At 54.9% G+C, this 17,464-nt stretch overlaps 2 protein-coding genes across 5 annotated transcripts in view; one reads left to right on the top strand and one right to left on the bottom strand.

The window, feature by feature from the left end:
- Nucleotides 1-4,097, top strand: part of Atg9b (autophagy related 9B) — a 16,105-nt gene extending 12,008 nt beyond the window's left edge. The window contains exon 17 of the mRNA XM_033763962.1: nucleotides 2,440-4,097. The gene's annotated coding sequence lies outside the window, so the exon portion shown is untranslated. The remainder of the gene's footprint in view (nucleotides 1-2,439) is intronic.
- Nucleotides 1-15,972, bottom strand: part of Nos3 (nitric oxide synthase 3) — an 18,420-nt gene extending 2,448 nt beyond the window's left edge. For 2 of the 4 annotated variants that reach the window (XM_010637574.2, XM_033764463.1), the window contains exons 1-22: nucleotides 15,739-15,972; nucleotides 13,577-13,679; nucleotides 13,059-13,207; nucleotides 12,781-12,943; nucleotides 11,522-11,613; nucleotides 11,307-11,448; nucleotides 10,737-10,876; nucleotides 10,485-10,659; nucleotides 9,695-9,796; nucleotides 8,923-9,117; nucleotides 8,731-8,804; nucleotides 8,459-8,603; nucleotides 8,112-8,216; nucleotides 4,842-4,909; nucleotides 4,370-4,486; nucleotides 4,096-4,270; nucleotides 2,616-2,748; nucleotides 2,420-2,498; nucleotides 2,089-2,276; nucleotides 1,376-1,548; nucleotides 859-1,069; nucleotides 696-783 (exon numbers count right to left, since the gene is read on the bottom strand). In XM_010637574.2, coding sequence (XP_010635876.1) covers nucleotides 696-783; nucleotides 859-1,069; nucleotides 1,376-1,548; nucleotides 2,089-2,276; nucleotides 2,420-2,498; nucleotides 2,616-2,748; nucleotides 4,096-4,270; nucleotides 4,370-4,486; nucleotides 4,842-4,909; nucleotides 8,112-8,216; nucleotides 8,459-8,603; nucleotides 8,731-8,804; nucleotides 8,923-9,117; nucleotides 9,695-9,796; nucleotides 10,485-10,659; nucleotides 10,737-10,876; nucleotides 11,307-11,448; nucleotides 11,522-11,613; nucleotides 12,781-12,943; nucleotides 13,059-13,207; nucleotides 13,577-13,679; nucleotides 15,739-15,914 — 2,993 coding nt within the window. In that variant the 5' untranslated portion in view covers nucleotides 15,915-15,972. The other 2 variants (XM_033764462.1, XM_033764464.1) reach the window with 2 other exon arrangements.
- Between the last annotated feature and the right edge of the window lie 1,492 nt (nucleotides 15,973-17,464).

The following is a 17,464-nucleotide window of genomic DNA, read 5'->3' on the forward strand; positions in this document are numbered from 1 at the left end:
ATATATATATATATGGGGAAGGGAAGACAGATTTTTAGTTCATAAGGGCATACCAAGTATGTTTATTTTAAATAATAGCCATAATATTGGTACTTGGCTTATACTGAATTGTTTGTTGTAATTTACTGGTAAGTTAGCATCCCTGGTAGGTTTGGATCCTTGAGCCTAGCTAGTGCTAGCCTGGGGGTTCTTCTCAGTCCCACGGAGACTTGGCTCCTGGCTGCTGGAAGGGGTGAGACTTCTGGACACAGCAGGAGGGGAGGGCCTTTATCTCCTCAGCAATACCATGGCTTCTCCTCTCTGGATTCATTGTGGTCTTGGAGACCACAGTCCCATGTGCTGTGCACAGGATGTGCCCAGGCATGTAGAGAGGTAAGCAGATGTCACACCTTCACAGACAGAGCCACTGACCTAATCCCTGCCGTGTCTCTCAGAGTTACAGTTTTCAGGCAGGACCCTGAGTCAAATTGGTGAGGCCCAAAGCTCAGCCACAATTCTGAGGTGATCTCATGATACCCTATCCTTAATCTGTTATGCAGGTCCCTCCTGCTTCCAATAACTCTTCATCAGAGCTACCACCTAACCCAGTGTGACCCTTGTCTGATTCCTTACCTGCCCCCAGCTGTCCATGTAGACCTTTCTCTACTCTGGCTTAGACAGACAGATATGTTCTCTCGATGCTCCTCTGCACTTACCCCCTGATGAAGCAGGGCACCTGGTCCCCAGCCTTGAGTTGGCTCAGCCACGTGGAGCAGACGCCATAGTGCAAGGGCCCCAGCCCATCTAGGGAGGAGAGAGAGGCCATGAGGGGCCTGTCCCATCCTGCTGAGGCCTGGACTGCCCTGGTCCCAGCCTCACCCTGGGTCCTATATGCCAGCACAGCAACGGTGAGGTGGATCTCTCCTGGGTGGGCACTGGGTGCGGAGCTGACAGAGTAGTACCGAGGCTGGAGCAGAGGCAGCTGGGTGAGGAGCAGTGGTGCAGGCAGCGCCACGGATGGGAACTGCTCTAGTACTTCTAGCAGGGTGGGGCAGCGGAACCACTTCCACTCCTCATAGCGCCGGGGGTCCTGGCAGGAGGGAGGCATTGGGCAGGGGACCCTATATCCCTCCCTGGTGACGTCATTTCTTGAGCCCACCCTACTGAGTCTGCTTAGGGCTCCTCCCTCTTCAGTTCAGGCCAACCAGCACCCCTTTAAGACCTTGAGCATCTAAAGGACGTGAAAAAAGCTGGGTGTGGTGGTGCATGCCTGGTCTTGCAGCACCAGTATGCTTTGGCCAGGGGTTGAAAGCACAGGGAGAACCTTGCATGGGGGCTCCCTGCCATCTTCTGTCCTAGGTCCTGCTTCCCACCCGGGGCCCCACCTGGCCCCCACCTGGCTAAGAGCCTCTAGCTCCTGCTGTTCGCTGGATTCTTCAGCCAGGGTGCTGAGCAGTTGCAAGAGGCGCGGGCTGGGTGGAGAGGTGATGTCCAGGAAGAAGGTGAGGGCCTGGCGCAGTGTGCATGGAGGCAGCCTGGGGTCTTGCACCCAACCTGGGGGAGGGCCACCTGAGGGGTGCATAGGGAACCCTGAGGAGGGGGCCCATCCCCAACTGTATTTTCTGGGCTGAAGTTGATTTTGGTGGACTGACTGGGTCTCACCATGATTTTTGGAGAACTTGCCCTTGAATGGTGATGTGAGCCTGTCTGGTCAGCCTGGGTGTTTGTTCAGGGGTCCCTAGATGAACAGAGTTGGTCTGGATTCCCCTTCAGTCCAGCCCAACCCAGTGTACTTTCATCTGGGCATTGATTTGATAGAAGATATGCTGCTAGGGCAAGCTAGTCTGCTGGGGTGGGGGTGGAGGGCTGAGGGCGGAGCCCAGAGGAAGGGAAGAGCCTTTTGGGATGCATGGGGACAGGTTTGGAGAAAGGGACAGTGTTTTGTGCACACCATCCAGCAACATGGCCAGCCTGACAGGGATGGCACAGCTAGCTCTGAGCTGGTACCAACCTGGGAAAGGGAAGTGGTATCCTGTCAGGTTGAGTTTAGAGGGTCTGGGGCTGGGGAGGGAGCAGGCTGTCACTGTGGTGCCCAGTCTGTGTCCTCACCAGGGTTGCCTTTCTCCAGCTGCTCCACTGCCACAGGCTCAGTGGGTGGTGGTGGGTCCTCTACGCGGCTCAGCAGTGCCTCCACCAGGCCTGGCCGGTTGGGGGGACAGACGCCTATGTGGTCCCCTGGCTGGTACTGCAGTCCCTCCTGGCCTCCAGTGTTGAGGCGCACCAGGATTGTGGCCCGGCTAGGAGGGAGAGAGGAATTATAGGGAGTCGGGGGGTGGGGTGGGAAGACATGGGAGGAGAAAGTACTGGGGTCTAGGGACTTTGAAGGGGGGAAGTTGGGGGATGGTGACAGTTGGGGACATGGGGTGAGCGTCTTCCTCACGTGGATTTGCTGCTTTGCAGGTTTTCCACAGAGAGGACTGTAGCTTGGAACATCTTACGCCTGTGCACATGGATCAAGCCTAGGGTGGGCAGGGGCCAAAAAAAAGAGCCTGAGCCAGGGAGCATGGCCTGGTCCCTGAGTAAGTGAGCCCTGCCCCCACCTCCAGCCAGCTGGATGGGTGAGGTCCAGACCGCACCTGGCAGCAACTGCAAGCCCTGGGCCTGGGGACTCAGCCGGTACCGCTGACGTTTCCAGCTGCGTTTGGGACTGAATATATCTCTGGCAGCAGCCTTGGCATCCTCTCCCACACAGAAAGTCTCACAGGCGGCCTGAGGGAGAAGTTGGTGACTGCTGAGGACCTCCTGCCACCAGGGAGCATGGAGAGGTGGAGCTGGACCTGTGGGATCCTCACAGCCTCTTTTCTTCCTCCAGTGGCCACAAGAGCCAGGGAGGCTGAGGTTGTTCCTGTGGGTGCACAGCTCTGATGGCAGGAAGGAGGATGAGGGCAGTGCATGCCTCAGTTTCCCCACATTGACATCTCTGGGTTCCCGTGAAGGTGAAATGAGGTACTTTATGCAAAGCCTTCAGCATGGCTGGTGTGTGTGGAGAGCAAGGCTTACTGCCAGCAGGAGGGTGTGTACACCAAACCAGGCTTGAGATTGGGCTGGTCTGTGATTGGCTGAGCCCCATATCACTGGGTCTTGCTGCTGTTTCTTTTGTGGTGTGCAGTGTTATATCTCTTCCTTCCTTCCTCCGCCCCTCTCCCTTCCTTCCTATCCCCACAGCTACTGACCCTGAGCCCTATCATCTTGCTTCTACGATGCACTAACTGATCCCGAGCCCCCAATATCATGTTTCTGAAGATTCTGTGGTCTCGCCCTGCTCTGAAACTTTCAGTGGCTCCTTTTATGCATATTCAAAAGTCTTCTTTTCCAGTCCCTTCTTGCCAGTCTGGGCTGCTTCTCCAGTTTGGCTACCTCCCCAGCAAGCCCACCCTCTGCCTCCTCCTAGGAGCCGTCCTCTCAGCCATGGTCCCAGACCTGCTGAGCTCAAGCCTAATGGAGGGATGGGTGGTCCTCCTGCACTGGAGGGGGAGGAGCATGTGCTCCTCCCTGACCCAGTTCCAGGTGGAATTGCCAGATAGGAAGTGCTGTCTGGGGTGGGGTGGGGGAGCTCAGGTTTACAGTCAGTTAGTGGGGCCCTCCATGGGCCAGGAACACCCCTGCAGGCCAGGCCCTGACCTGGCCTCTGATAGCCTGAAGTCTTTTCTGGCTTCAATTTCAGCCTTCACCTTCTCCCTTTCTCTTTCCTACCATACTGTCTGCCCTCCTTTTGTGGGCCCACTCATGGGGCTCAGCCTGTGCCCTGCCAGGCCCTCCCTGCTTACTCTGAGCCACACTTTCACCTGGGCACTGTACCTCCTGTTAATAGAGCACGTTGTCCACGACTTGGAACTGAGCCCAGAGGGCTGGCTGTGCCATGATGATACAAGGTGGATTATGGAAGGAACAGAAAGGAGCTAGAGAACCACACAGGACCAGGGGAGCAGTGAGCTTCCAGCCTCATCACTGCAGGCCTGGTGGTAAAGACATGGAGGCTGGGTCTAAGCTTGGTGAGAGGTGGCATGCTGAGTGCAGGGCTGGACAGGGTCGGGGCTAGGGACATCAGAGGCTCACCTGGAAGGCGGCCTGGGCCCAGCCACGGAAGGCCTCCTCCTGGCCACACAGCTCGTCGCCCTGGCCCAGCTGCAGTAGACGCTCCCCACCTAGCTCCTCCAGCCTTGTGTCCACCGCCCGGGCAAAGGCGCAGAAGTGTGGGTATGCCCGAGAGCCCAGCCCGAATACACAGAACCTGGGGTACAGGGAGTCGCTGCTGGAGCCCCCCATATACCAGCCCTTGTCTGCTTGGGCAGCTTGCCCCCACCCACCCCCTTTGGTGAGGACTCCCAACCTAAGGGTGCCCAGGGCCCCTGCACTATCTGTGTTACTGGACTCCTTCCTCTTCCGCCGCCAAGAGGACACCAGCGGGTCTGAGCAGGACACACTGTTGAAGCGGATTTTGTAGCTCCTGGCAAGAGAGAGGGAAGACAAGGGTGTCACAGGGAACTGGAGATGTGGATCAGGCCTGGCCTGGGTGGGAAAGGCCTTGCCCTTGGGAGGGACTGAGGGACAGCTCTGAGGGTTCTGCCTGCCTCCCCTTGCTCTGAAAGGGACCACAGGACTATCCAGGCTTTCAGTGTCCTGCGGCCCCAGGGTGAGCAGATCCCCAGGGAGGAAGAGAGAGGCCCCCAGGAGCCAGTGTGGTCCCCAGGCCTTGCTTTGTCCACTGGTTGGGGAAAGATTGAGGCCTTGTGTATATTGGGCGTGCTACTCAGACCTCCTTTTTCTCTCCCTGCCTCCCCAAAACTGCTGTGGCCACTTACTTGTGTTGCTCTGGCCGAGGGGAGCTGTTGTAGGGGCCAGACATCTCCATCAGGGCGGCTGCAAAACTCTGCCCAGGGAAGTGTTTGCATCACAGTTAGTTTGGCTTTATTTCAAACTATGCAGCAGTTTAAACTACCTGGATGAGTTCTGTGTGGTGGTGCACTCTGAAGTAGGAGGACACACAAATTTGAGCCCAACCTGTGTAACTTAGTGACTTAGCGAGACCTTGTCTCAAAAAAAAAAAAAAAAAAAAAAAAAAAAAAAAAAAAAAAAAAAGAAAAGAAAAGAAAAAAGGAACTTGAAGTATAGCTCAGTGCAAAGGCCATGGGTTCGGGCCAAGGATTTGGCTCAGTGGTTCTACTGCCTGCCTTGCAAGTACAAGGGCCTCCGTTTGATTCCCCAGTACCAAAAAAAGAGAAAGAAATAAAGGTCATGGGTTCAATCTGCAATAAAAAATAAGAAAGATCCTACCACATATCTGTAGTCTGGGCAAAGATACCAATTCAATATCTGAAATACAGTTTCTAATGCATGCACATTGCTTCACATGATCATAAAGTAAAAAGTTGTAAGTCAAAGCATCCTGAGTTGGGGACTAAGCTGTACTTATGTCCTTGTGTTTGTTTATAGTCTTTAAAAAGTAGAAATGGAACCATACTATACTTCTAGTTTTATTAATAACCTATTGTCAGGTCAATACATCAAGCCTGACCCCATTCTTTCTATGGCTACATCATATCCCATTCACACGTAGCAGCATGCATCACTTTCCTCTGACTGAGGGCATTGGGAAGTCATGCACAGTGCCCACCTGAGCCCTATACACAAACACCTTGCATCCCCATTGCATGTCTCAAGCAGGTGGCCCTTGGTGTAAAACTTAGATGGGGCAGTTAAATTGTGCTTGTGGCAGCAGGTTAGGGGAAGGCTCTTTCCCATTCATACAGCACTGAGTGTGAGCAGTTAGCCAGTTTCATGGGTGGACAGGACTCAGTGCCGTGGTCCTCCAGAGGTTGCACCATACACCTTCATGCTGCCATGAAAATCGTTTAGAATTACAGGAAAGCTTCACATGGGAAAATAAAAAGGAAATCACATCTAAATACTAACTGGTAATACGATCTTTAGGTTCACCACAATTAGCATGTGAGATTTGAATTGTGTCTGTTTAAGTGTAACATCAGAAAAGCATGCTTGTCATAAATGTATAGCTGTATAGATTTTTCACAAACCAAACACACCTGTGTAATCAGCATCCCATCCAGAACCATCCCTAGCATCCTGGAAGTCACCTTCGTGCCCCCAACCTTGGAGGGCTCAACCATTCTTCTGAGTTCTAACACCGTGGATTATTAGTGTTGCCTGTTTTTGAATTTTAGGCAAAGTGAATCCTATAATGTTTGTTCTTTTCTCTCTGGCTTTTGTGGGGGGTACTGGGGATCAAACTCAGGACCTTGTGCTTGTGAGGCAGACAGCAGCACCAGTGAGAGGAATACCCGGCCCCTCTCTCTAGCTTGTTTTACTTTTTTGTTTTGAGGTTCATCGGTATTGTGTGTGGTGTAATTTGTCCACATTTCCCGCTGCATCACATTTGAATGTACAATTTATTTATTCAGGCTGTCACTGATTGTCATTTGAATTGTTTCCAGTGTGGGGTGTTGTGAGCCATGCTGCTATAAATATTCTTATTCACATTTTTTTGATGAATATGCCCCATTTTCTGTGGGATAATATCCCTATATTTACTTCATTTAAAATTTTGGAGTAAGACTGACATGCACAAATCTATTTGGCCATTTGGCATTTTTTTAAAAAGTCACACTTAGGTCTACCCTATGACCCAGAAATTCAATTAGTAAGTATTTACCCAAGAGAAATAAAAACATAAACCCACAAAAGCCTGGTACAATAATGTTCATAACAGCTTTACTCATAATAGCCCCAACCTGGAAGCAGTCCAAATTGTCTATCAGCAGGAGATGGATAAACAGGCTGGGGTAGTGACACAGTGAACGCCACTCTGCAGTAGAAAGGAACAAAGTACTGAATCATGCAACGATGTGGGCGAATTTCATAAAACAGGCTGAGTGACAGAAGCCACAGTACTGTATGCTTCCATTTATATGACATCCTGGGGGAGGAGTAGCCAGCCATCTTTCATGACAGATCCCAACTGCAGTAGGGAGTCAGACTGGGAAGACTGACTTGGAGGAATTGAGGAGGGAACTTCCTAGGCCGAAGGAAATGTTCTATCTTGTTAAGACTGTGGGTTGCACGGGTGGATGGACCATTTTTATGCAAATACAAGTTAATTCATGTGTTAGAAACCTAAAAGTCGGATTTTAGTAATATTTGGGGGTGGGGCTTTTGGGAGGTGATTGAGTCCTGCGGACCACCTCACTCTTCCACCCACGAGGAGTGGGGTTAATGGGTTAGGCCAAGGGTGGCTTTGTTACAAAGCGAGCTCTCTCTGGCACACCTGCTCTGTCTTGCCATGTGATGCCCTCTGCCAAGCAGGATGTAGCAAGGAGGTCTCACCATATGTGGAGCAGATGCTAAGGCAGGTGTTATTTGTCTTTAAAAGGCTGATCTAAATGAGGGCTGCGTCTTAAAGACTTGTGTCAGAATTCAAGGCTGCTTTAAGGTATTTAGGATACTGGAGAGGTACTTAGTGGCTACTAAGGCATTTAACACCTGGGTTCAGCAGATGAGAGGGCCTGAAATGTGTGTAGCTTGAGGCGTCCTAGAGATACATAAGCTGATGGTTAACAGCAAGGCCTTTGGGAAGGTGGGAAGGTTTGTGTTTAAGAGTTGTTGAGCAAGTAAAGTTGTCTAATCTTGGCTGGCATATAAACAGTGCTCTTTTGTTAAGAAAAAGAAAAGCTGAAGTAGGTGATTGAGTGGGCTCTTGCTTTTTTTTTTTTTTTACTTTGTCAATACCCAGGGGCGATCTGACCTCTTGGGTCAGCCAGAAACTGTCTTTGCCATTTTAAAAACTTGCACTGAAATGGAGACAGTTTCAGGACACGGCTAAGCGGGTGTGGGGTGTGTCGGGGTCTGGGGCTTGGCTGGGAGAGGCTGGGGTTCCAGGTGGCAGGTCCACTCATGCTCACTCACATGCAGCTGCCTTGGCATCTGCATTTTCTACCCTGGGCCATGAGTGTGTGTGTGTGTGTGTGTGTGTGTGTGTGTGTGCGCGCGCGCGCACGTGCCCAGCCACATCACCCACTTTCCTCATTCCCAGTGGCCATATGCCTGGAAGGCCTCACCTCTCCATTCTCCGGAGGATCCCCATTCCCAAATGTGCTGGTCACCACCACCACCAGGGTCTCATGTTCAAGGGACACCACGTCATACTCGTCCATGCACAGGACCTGTGGGTGAGGAGAAAACTGACTTCTCAGGGATTCAGTCCCCTGCTGCCCTGTCCTGACACTGGGCCTCCTTGTCAGGCAGGGCAAGATTCAGACCCTGGCTCCATCCCTGGGTCCTTGTGAATGCCAAGGGTCTTCACGAGCCCTGGTTTGTGGCCCCCTCCTGTCCTCCAGAGCACCTCTGAAGATGCTGGCAGAGCCCCCACCCCATTCAGCTCCCTCCCCTCTGGGCTCAGCCCTACCCGTGGATCAAACGCCTTCCGGAAGAGCCTCCCAAGTTGCTGAGCATAACTCTGGGCCCGGCCAGTCTCAGAGCCATACAGGATGGTGGCTTTCACCCGCTTTGCCATCACTGTGCCCATGAGCGAGGCAGAGATCTTCACTGCGCTGTGGGCAAGGGTGTGATGTGGGCATCCCAGTCACAGAGGTGGGGCCTCCCTTGGCAGGGACCCGGACTCATCACACAAGGTCCCACAGGAAGTATGTAGTGGGAGGGCATACCCAGGGTACCCACTTGGCCACTTCCTTGAAAGTCTTCTTCCTGGTGATGCCAGTGCCCTTGGCTCCACTCCCCTTCCAGGGGTCTGGCTGCAGGGAAGGGACAGGGCACACAAGGAGGGGAGAAAGAACAGATAGGGTGAGCAGGCTCTGAGGATTTCTTGGTGAAAGTTGGGCCCAGGTGGGCAGGAGCCATTGGGGTGGGCACCTGATAGCGGAAGGCAGGGGACAGGAAATAGTTGACCATCTCCTGATGGAAGACAGGAGTGAGGCTGCCCGAGATGGGGGGCACAATCCAGGGCCAGTCAGCAGGGCAACCGCCCCTGGCCTTCTGCTCGTTCTCTAGGTGCTTCATGAAGGAGGCTGTGGCAGTGTGGTGGTCCACGATGGTTACTTTGGCCAGCTGAGAGGGGAGGAGGAGGTTGGGCTCAGAAGCGCCCTGTAGACCTTGCCCTTTCTGCCTCCACCACTTCTGTCACCCCAAGCTACACTGAGCCTTGATCACCATAGACCTAACATACATACACTCTGTCCCCTCCAGTCCCTATGCCACCTCCAAATGGCAGCTTTCTTGGTCCTGCTGCTCCAAATTCTCCTCCATGAAGTGGAAACTCTGACCTCCAAGATTTGTGTGCCTTTCCCCAAAGCCAAAATTTCCTTAATCTTGTACCCTATGGAATTACTCAGCAGGTATGACCGTCTTCAAACTACATCTCCCAGCATGCACTACACTCCCTACCCAGGATGCACTCTCCATCCTGGTAGTAGGGGTTCCAGATTCCTGGGGATCCCACAATAGGCCCTGGAGTGAAATTACATGGCACCATTGTATTTGGAGCTATAGGCCCAATGTGCCTCACTGCACATGGACTGTGGAATCCCACCTGCATGAGCCCTGTCCCAGTGGCTCTGCACCTCCCTTCCTTTTATTTGCCCCTGCCCCAAGCCCCTTGCTCTCCTGGCTGGTCTGCTCTGGGTACCTGGTAACTGTGCAGCACAGCCACATTAATCTCCACTGCTGCCTTGTCTTTCCACAGGGATGAGGTGGTGCGGGTGTCCAGGTCCATGCAGACAGCCACATCCTGGGGCAGGGAGAATGCAGCATGGGTAGGGACAGGGGTGATGGGAAGCAGATGGACAGTACCTCTCCTGTAACTTCTGGTGAAAGGAGCGAGGGGTGGGGAGCAAGGAGCTGACCCTCCAGTATGCCTGGGTTGGAGTTTTTTTCCCCTGTAGAGGCTCTAATTTCTCTTCTCTGAAATGAGTCTTAACTTATTTTCAGTGGTTGAATGCAAGGCCTTTGCATCCCAGCCCTTTTAAAATTTTCAGACAGGGTCTAAGTCAATAAATTGCCGAGACTGGGCTTGAACTTGCAGCAATCCTCCTGCCTCAGCCTCCCAGAGGCCTAGGAAAGCTGTAATCCTAGTATTCAGGAGGCTGAGTCAGGATGCTGAGTCAGGAGGTTCACTGCAAATTTGAGGCCAGCGTGGAATACTTAGCCAAACCTTGCCTCATCAAAACTTAAACCAAACCAAACCAAACAAACAAAAACAGTATGTTAGGAAACCCATGGGTGTGTACCACCGTGTCTGGCTTGGATCCTAACTATTTTGAGTCAAGGTCCCTTTTAAGAATCTTGTGAAAACTATGGAACTGTAGATCTTAACTAGCTCGGGAAGCACATGCACTTTGCCCCAGCCTCAATGGGTCCAGAGCCCTGGTCCTTGCACCTGAAGCTCAGAGCCTCCTGTGGGTGGCGCATGCCCTCACCTCCAGGATGTTGTAACGGTGCGGGTCGCAGAAGTTCCTCATGCCGATCTCGCTGCTCATGTACCAGCCACTGAAAGGTGCCGCTGGGAACTCCAGGCCCCCAATTTCCAGCAGCATGTTGGACACAGCCGGGAGGGCATACCAGCGCAGGCCCAGGGCCGCAAACCACTCCAGCCTGGGGGTGTTGGCTGGGTCAGCCTTTGCTCGATGCCCCCTGCAGCCCCTCCTCCACCCTGTCCCTTTCACGCTCACGTCGGGTGCTCCAGGGGCACCTCGAGGACCAGCTCGGGGGGCAGAGTGAAGAGTTCGGGGGGCTCATCAGGGGCCTGCAGCAGCAGGGGCAACACATCAAAACGGCCATTTCCTGGGGTCCAGCCGTACTGCACGCAGAGCTATGGGGAGCAGGTGGCAGATGTCTATGAGACTCCAACCCTGTCCTCCCCCAGGACCCACCCTTTACCTGGCCCTTCACCTCAGGGACCCCTCATTGGCTAGGGTACTCTGTTCTTACCCTGGAGCCCTTTCCTTGGCATCTCCCATCCTTCTTAAGGAGGGTCTCCTCTTCCTGCTCACAGATCTTCCCTACTTTTTAGTGCTGGAGATTGAACTCAGGGCCTTCACAGTATCCCCCATCCCTTTTTAATTTTCATACAAGGTCTTACTGAGTTGCCCAGGCTGGACTCAAATTTGAGACCCTCCTGCCTCAGCCTCTCAGCATGTTGGTATTATAGGCCTGTGCCTCCATGTCTGGCTTGAAGAGCCTCTCTGGCTGGATCCCCATGCATCCTCCTGCTGGCTTCCCCTTCTCATCTTAGGGCCCACCTCTGTGATCTCCACATTGGCCGGGTCACCCCGCACGGAGCCATCCTGCTGCCTATAGCCTGCATAGCGCACCAGCTGGTTGTTCCAGATGCGGAAGTCTCCGTGGACTGGAGAGCGCTGCGGGAACACTGTGATGGCTGAGCTGAGAGGGGAGAGGAGCTGGTCAGGGGTGCCTGGGGCAGGCTGGGGTCTGGGGTGTGGCAGGGGGCACTCACCGGAGGTTGCCCCGGTTGGTGGCATACTTGATGTGGTTGCAGATGTAGGTGAACATCTCCTGGGCAGACCTGCAGTCCCGGGCATCAAACACCTGCACTGGCCGAGGGGGTGGGAAGGGCAAGGGAAGATGGGGACCTGAGTGCCAGGCCTCAGGAGTCTTGGGGTGTGGCTCCCTGGGAAGGAGGAGGAGGGGCTGGGGGCTCCTCGATGCCTACTGGAGCAGCATCTCTGCTCCTCTGAAGCCAGCTGCCCCGCACCCCCACACACTCTGCATATCCTGCTCTGAGCCCCTCTTGGGGCATCATCTCCCCAAATTCAGGAGTTAACTGAATCCCTGGCCAAACTGATGTTCATCCAGGGTAAGGGAGCCCCTAGGGCTGTGGGCAGGGAGCTGACAACAGGGCCCCAGCAGACTCCTGTCAATCACCTAACACCCTGTGCCCCCTGATGCTGGGAAGGGTGGCTGTGCGAGTTCACCCCTGGGGACTCTGCCAACTGACATTCAGATGTCAAGAAGCATCACTGTAGAGGCCTCAGGAGGAGGCTGGGAGGTCCCATTTCCTTCTCTTGGAAAGGAAACTTGTGGCAAGGGCAGGGGCAGCAGTGGCCTGCCTGGGGTTGGGAGGACACAGCAGGAGGTGGGGCCCACTGTGAATGCTTCTTGGGTTCAAAGTGATCCACGACTTTGAACAGCTGCAAGTGTTGGGCAAATGTTAGGCTTGCGCATTTGACTGGGGATCTCTTTGAGTGCATAGTGTGTGTCAGGCAGCCAGGTGGGGGCTCTTTCCAGCAGCCACACTCCTGTTCTCTCTCTCTCTCTCTCTCTCTCTCTCTCTCTCTCTCTCTCTCTCCCTCCTTCCTTTCTTTTTGACAGAATCTTGCTATGTAGCCCAGGCTGCTCTTGACAGTATGGAGATCCTCCTGCCTCAGCCTCCCAAGAGCTAGTATCACAGGCATGCACTACCACATCTGGCCAGTAGCCACTCCTGTTGCTTGGAGAGCCACCCAGGGGGTTTAAGCTCCTCTGTCCTGCTCTTGGTGGGCCCCAAATTTTCTCCCTCTCCAGCTGAGGCATTGCTGTAGGGCTTCCCAACCAGGTGGCAACGGTGGGGCTGAGGGCTCTCAGGGGCATCTTCTGTGTCTAAGGCAGTGGGCAGAGTTTCCCCACTGCTTGGCACCCCCAGGGAAGCACAGGAGCTGCCCACACCTGTCCCCTCCCCTCTGTCTCCCCACCCAAAGATGCCCTCCCTGGATGCACCTGCAGCTTCCCCCACTGGATCCGGCCCACGCAGCGGGGGGCGTTGCGCCAGGCCTGCTTGGCCCCGAACACCAGCTCGCTCTCCCGGAGCTGGTACGTCCCCGTGGCCACCACCTCAGCTTCCACCTCCTGCAGCCGGTGCTCATGGGCCAAGGAGCCACTCCTGGAGAGGAGGGAGGGCCCACAGTTTGGCAACAGAAGTGGGGTAGAGGAGAGTGACCTGGCACTCCTAGGGCCCCCGGCGGGACGCGGAGGGCTGGGTGTCTGGGACGTCTCACCTCTTGATGGAGCTGTAGTACTGGTTGATGAAATCCTTGGCCTGACCAAGCAGCAGCTCAGGAGGTGGAGGGGACTGGGAGGGCCGGCCCTGTGGTTTCCTTGGAAATACGAGGGAGCCCAGGCAGCGTCTTGGGGTGCAGGGCCCATCCTGGTTCAGGGGCAGGGAGCACAGAGGCCCACAGGCTCAGGGGAAGTGTGTGGCATGGGAGGGCAGGAGTTGGGGGCTGTGGAAGGTAGGGCCCAGGGAGCTGTGGGTTCGGGCCAGGCCCCTGACTGGAAATGGGGGTGAGGTGAGACTACGTAGGGCAGAAGTTGGGTCAGGACTTAAGTAAAGGCTGGGAGCTGAGGGTCACCAAAGTCCCCCGTGTGCCCCTCTGCTCCTCTGGTTCTCCCAGTTCTCACCTCTTTTTGGAGACAAGGGGCCAATTTTGGAGTGGGACGGAGCTTCCTCACTCTGGCCTCTGCTGAGACCAGGCCCCCACCCCAGGCCCCCAGAGACGTGTTGGGGCTGCCTCACCTGCTGCGCCTGGGCACTGAGGGTGTCATAGGCAATGCTGCCCATTTCCCAGTTCTTCACTCGAGGGAACTTGAGCCCCTCCGGGGGCCGGGTTAGCGGGGGGCTGTTGGGAGCCAGGGATGGAGTCATAGGGCGGAATCTGCTTCCTCTTGCCCCCCTAAATGTAAACTGTAGGCTGCTCCTGCAGCACTGATGACCTCCTGGCTGACTGAGTCCCTACTGGATGCTTCCTGGCACTTTCTGTTAGACTCCAAACAACCCCAGGAGGTGGGCGGTCTGTGTGCCCCTGTGTACAGATGAGGGGCCCGAGGCTCGGAAAGTCAGGTCTCCTGCCAGAAGGGTGCACAGGGGGCCCTTCCCTCTCACTCCACGTCTGGGCTTCTGATGATCACCCAGCCCTGGGCCCTGGCCAGTCTGCATTGTGTCCACCTTGTCTCTTCTGCAAAAGGGTTGCTGCCAGAGTTTGAATGTGTCTCTCAGTTTCACACGTTGGACATTAGGTCCCTAGTGCAGGACTTTTGGGAGGTGCCCTCATGAGTGGGTGGTTCCAGGCCTAAATTAAGGGATGAGTGGTTGAGTGGGTTCTAGCAGCATGGCTTTGTTATAAATGCGAGATCTGGAGCTGAGCATGGTTGTGTGTAACTGTAATCCTAGCACTTGGGAGGCTGAGGCAGGAGGGTCATTAAGAGTTTGAGGTCAGCCTGGACTGCACTGTGAGTTCAAGGCCAACCTGGACTACATAGTAAGACCCTGTCTCAAAAAACCAAAAGGAGGAGGAAGAAGAGGAGAAAAAGCAAGCTCTGTATGGCACAGTACTGTCTCACCATATGATGCTCCTACCTTGTGAAGATGTGGCCAGGACCTCACACAAGGTGCAACAAACACTTGTACCCCGCTCTTGGACTTCCAGCCTCCAGAGCCACAAACAAAAGATACCTCTATATATCACCTGTGCTGAGTACTACATTCTAGCAACAGACATCAGACTAGGACAATTGTACAGCCCCTGAGTTGTCATGAGCCCTACTTGAGGGGATGGGGACAGGGATGTGCCCAGGCTGAGGGGAGCCCGGCTGGGATTCCTCAGCCCTGATTTTCCTCTACTCACACCCCTCCTGACAGTGGCCTGTGTGAAGGGAAGCCCCGGAGGCCTTATCACTTCCTCCCAGAGCCGCCAGCCCAGGCCGGAGGAAGGGAGGGACATGGGCCCCTGTGCCTGAGCTGCAGGGCTCAGCCCTCCACAGGAGCAGCCTGGCCTGGCACCCGCTGGGTTCCTGGTCCTTCTCTTCTCTAGGGGCCTCAGCCCCAGGGGGACTCTTCTGGGAAATGGGGCTTGCAGGGTCCAGTTTGGGGTTGGTAGCCACTGGGAAGGGCCCTGGAGCAGGGACAGGGCCTTGCAGTTCTGTCTTTGAAGCAGCACCCCCCAGGGCCTGAGTCTCCTGGCTCAGTTCTCTCCCTCCCACAACACCCCACTTCTCCCTCTCCTGGAACACTCACCCTGGCTCCTCACTCCTCCAGTTAAGTAATCACCACTACTGGGTGTTGAAGGCCTGCTGTGAAACTTACAGTGTTGTAAGGTAAGCACCACCACATCCAGTCAGGGAGGTTAAGTAACTTGCTCAACATCAACAGCTCTTGGTGGCAGAACAGCATTCAGACCCTGGCCCAATTCTATAGCAGGGTTCTTTATATTTTCTTTTCTTTTTTTTTTTTTGGTGAGTGTGTGTGTGGTACCAGGGATCAAACTCGGGATCCTGCGCTTGCGAGGCAGGCGGCGGAACCACTGAGCCAAATTCTTGGTCCCAGTCTTCTTTATATTTTCACCTGTCATCTGCCAGCTTTGACCCTAGTTTGTCTGTCTGTCTGTCTCTCTATTTTTGAGGCAGGGTCTTGCTATGTAGTTTAGGTTGGCCTTCAACTCAACATGTAGCCAGGCTGGCCTCCTGCCTCAGCCTCCTGATTACTGAGATTACAGGTATGTCCCTCCATGCCTGGCAACCCTGGTCTGTCTTATGAGCCTCCTTGCCTGTCCTGTTCTGTCCACATCAGCAGCCTTTATGTTGGTGACCTGGCACTCCTGGCCAGGATGTGGGCTCCAGCCCTGGGCATCAAGTGTCCACACTGCCCTCCTGCCCGCCTGCTCCTAGCCATGCAGCTCTTACCTGTGGTCTGGTGCTAGCAGGGGCAGAGGTGGGGATGCTGGAGCCAGGTTGGGTTCTGATGCTGACACTGGTGCCTGAGAGGCTGGGCCCTGCTTGCCGCACAGCCCCAGGCCCAGGCCCAGCCCCAGGCCGCAGGGCGGCCCAGGATCCTGGCCCACACTCTTCAAGTTGCCCATGTCGGCTGTGCGTGTCAACTCTGCCACCCGCTCCAGCAGAGCTCTGGCCTTTTCCTTAGGAAGCAGGGAGGGGGTTGAGGGGAGGGGGACTCTCCGGTGCTGGCCCTCGCCCCGCCCCTGTCCCCTACACAATGGGACAGGAACAAGGCCAGCTGGGAGGCTCTAAAGCCTCAGCTCCACACCCTCTGGCCCAGAGGGTGGGAGGCCGGATGCCTGGGTTCCGCCATAAGGACTAGAGCTGATAAGTGGGGACCCAGGTGTCTGGTGGAGGCCTGGGGCTGGTGTGTAGGTGCTGGGCTTGCATAATGGTGGAGTGGAGCAACAGAGGGTCAGAGAGAGGCTATGGATGTGTCAGGCCAGGATAGGAGGGCCTCAAATATCTTGCTCGTGGCAGCAGGATGGAATCCCTATTCCTAATGACCATAACGACCTCAAGGCTCACCTGTGACCTTTCCTTATAACTCTGAGTTGTCTGGAGAGCAAGGTGGAACAACTGTTGGTCCTGAGGCAGGGCTTTAGGGGACCCTTTCCCTTCCAGCCCCAATTTCCTGGACCCCCCTCCCCTCAATGACTCAAGTGGGGGATACAAAAGGGCAGGAAGCTGCCATCCAGGGCCTCCACCCCTACCCTGTCATCCAGTGACGCACTCTTCCCTGGGATGGCAGATCAGCAGAAAACTGGCCATCAGGGTAGAGGCAGGACGGCCAATGGGAAAGTGCTTAGAGGTCTGATAAACTACACTTCCCAGAATGCAGGGTATGCCTACCAGCACCCTTCAGGTACCTTGGGCAGAAATGCATGCTGGGGTTTGCAGTTCTGTGCTATCTAGGAGCTGGAGAAGGGCTGGGAGCTGGGTGTCTGGGTTCACAGGGATGGAAGCCTTGTGAATCTGAGACCTCAGACTCTGAGAGAGACTATGAGAAAGAAACAGGGGCTGGAAGAAGGTAGAGCTAGAGACTGGGAGGGGCAGACAGGCAGACAAACAAACGTGGATTTGTGTTGGCTGGACTCCTGTGGAAAGCAGTAGAGGATAAGATTGGGGTGGCCTGGGTGGGGGGCAGCAGGCGGATCCGCCGGAAGGAACAGGCTGTGCTGAGCTCTGGGGTCACCCAAAAGGTGGGGTCTGCCAGTCTGTGAGGGTGGAGAGGAAGGGGCCTTGTAGACGAGGAGAAGCATGGCCTGGGCACAGGAGCAGGCGAGGCAGGATGGCTGTGTTCAGTGGGCCTCACCTCTAACCCCACCAGCCAGAGGCCCATGTTTGTCCCCAGAACCTGGTTCCTTTGGGGGTGGGGAAGAGATAGGAGCTAGCCTCTTCCTCTGAGACCTCTCAGCTCTGCTGGCTGAGACAGATACACCGAGTCTGGCTGCTGTATTCATCCACACCCAAGGACTCTACTCCCCAGGTTGCAGGTAGGGGAGCTGTGACTGGCCTCTGGGGCAAAGTGAAGCCAGGGAAAGATATTGACACCCTTGGGACTTCATGTTGTTCACCCGGCTATGGCTCCTCCTGTGGAGTGCGTGTGTGGGGTGCTTCTGAACTCACTCACACT

Source organism: Fukomys damarensis, unplaced genomic scaffold (assembly GCF_012274545.1).
Source record: "Fukomys damarensis isolate Sample0158 unplaced genomic scaffold, DMR_v1.0_HiC HiC_scaffold_16, whole genome shotgun sequence".
Taxonomy (NCBI): Eukaryota; Metazoa; Chordata; class Mammalia; order Rodentia; family Bathyergidae; genus Fukomys; species Fukomys damarensis.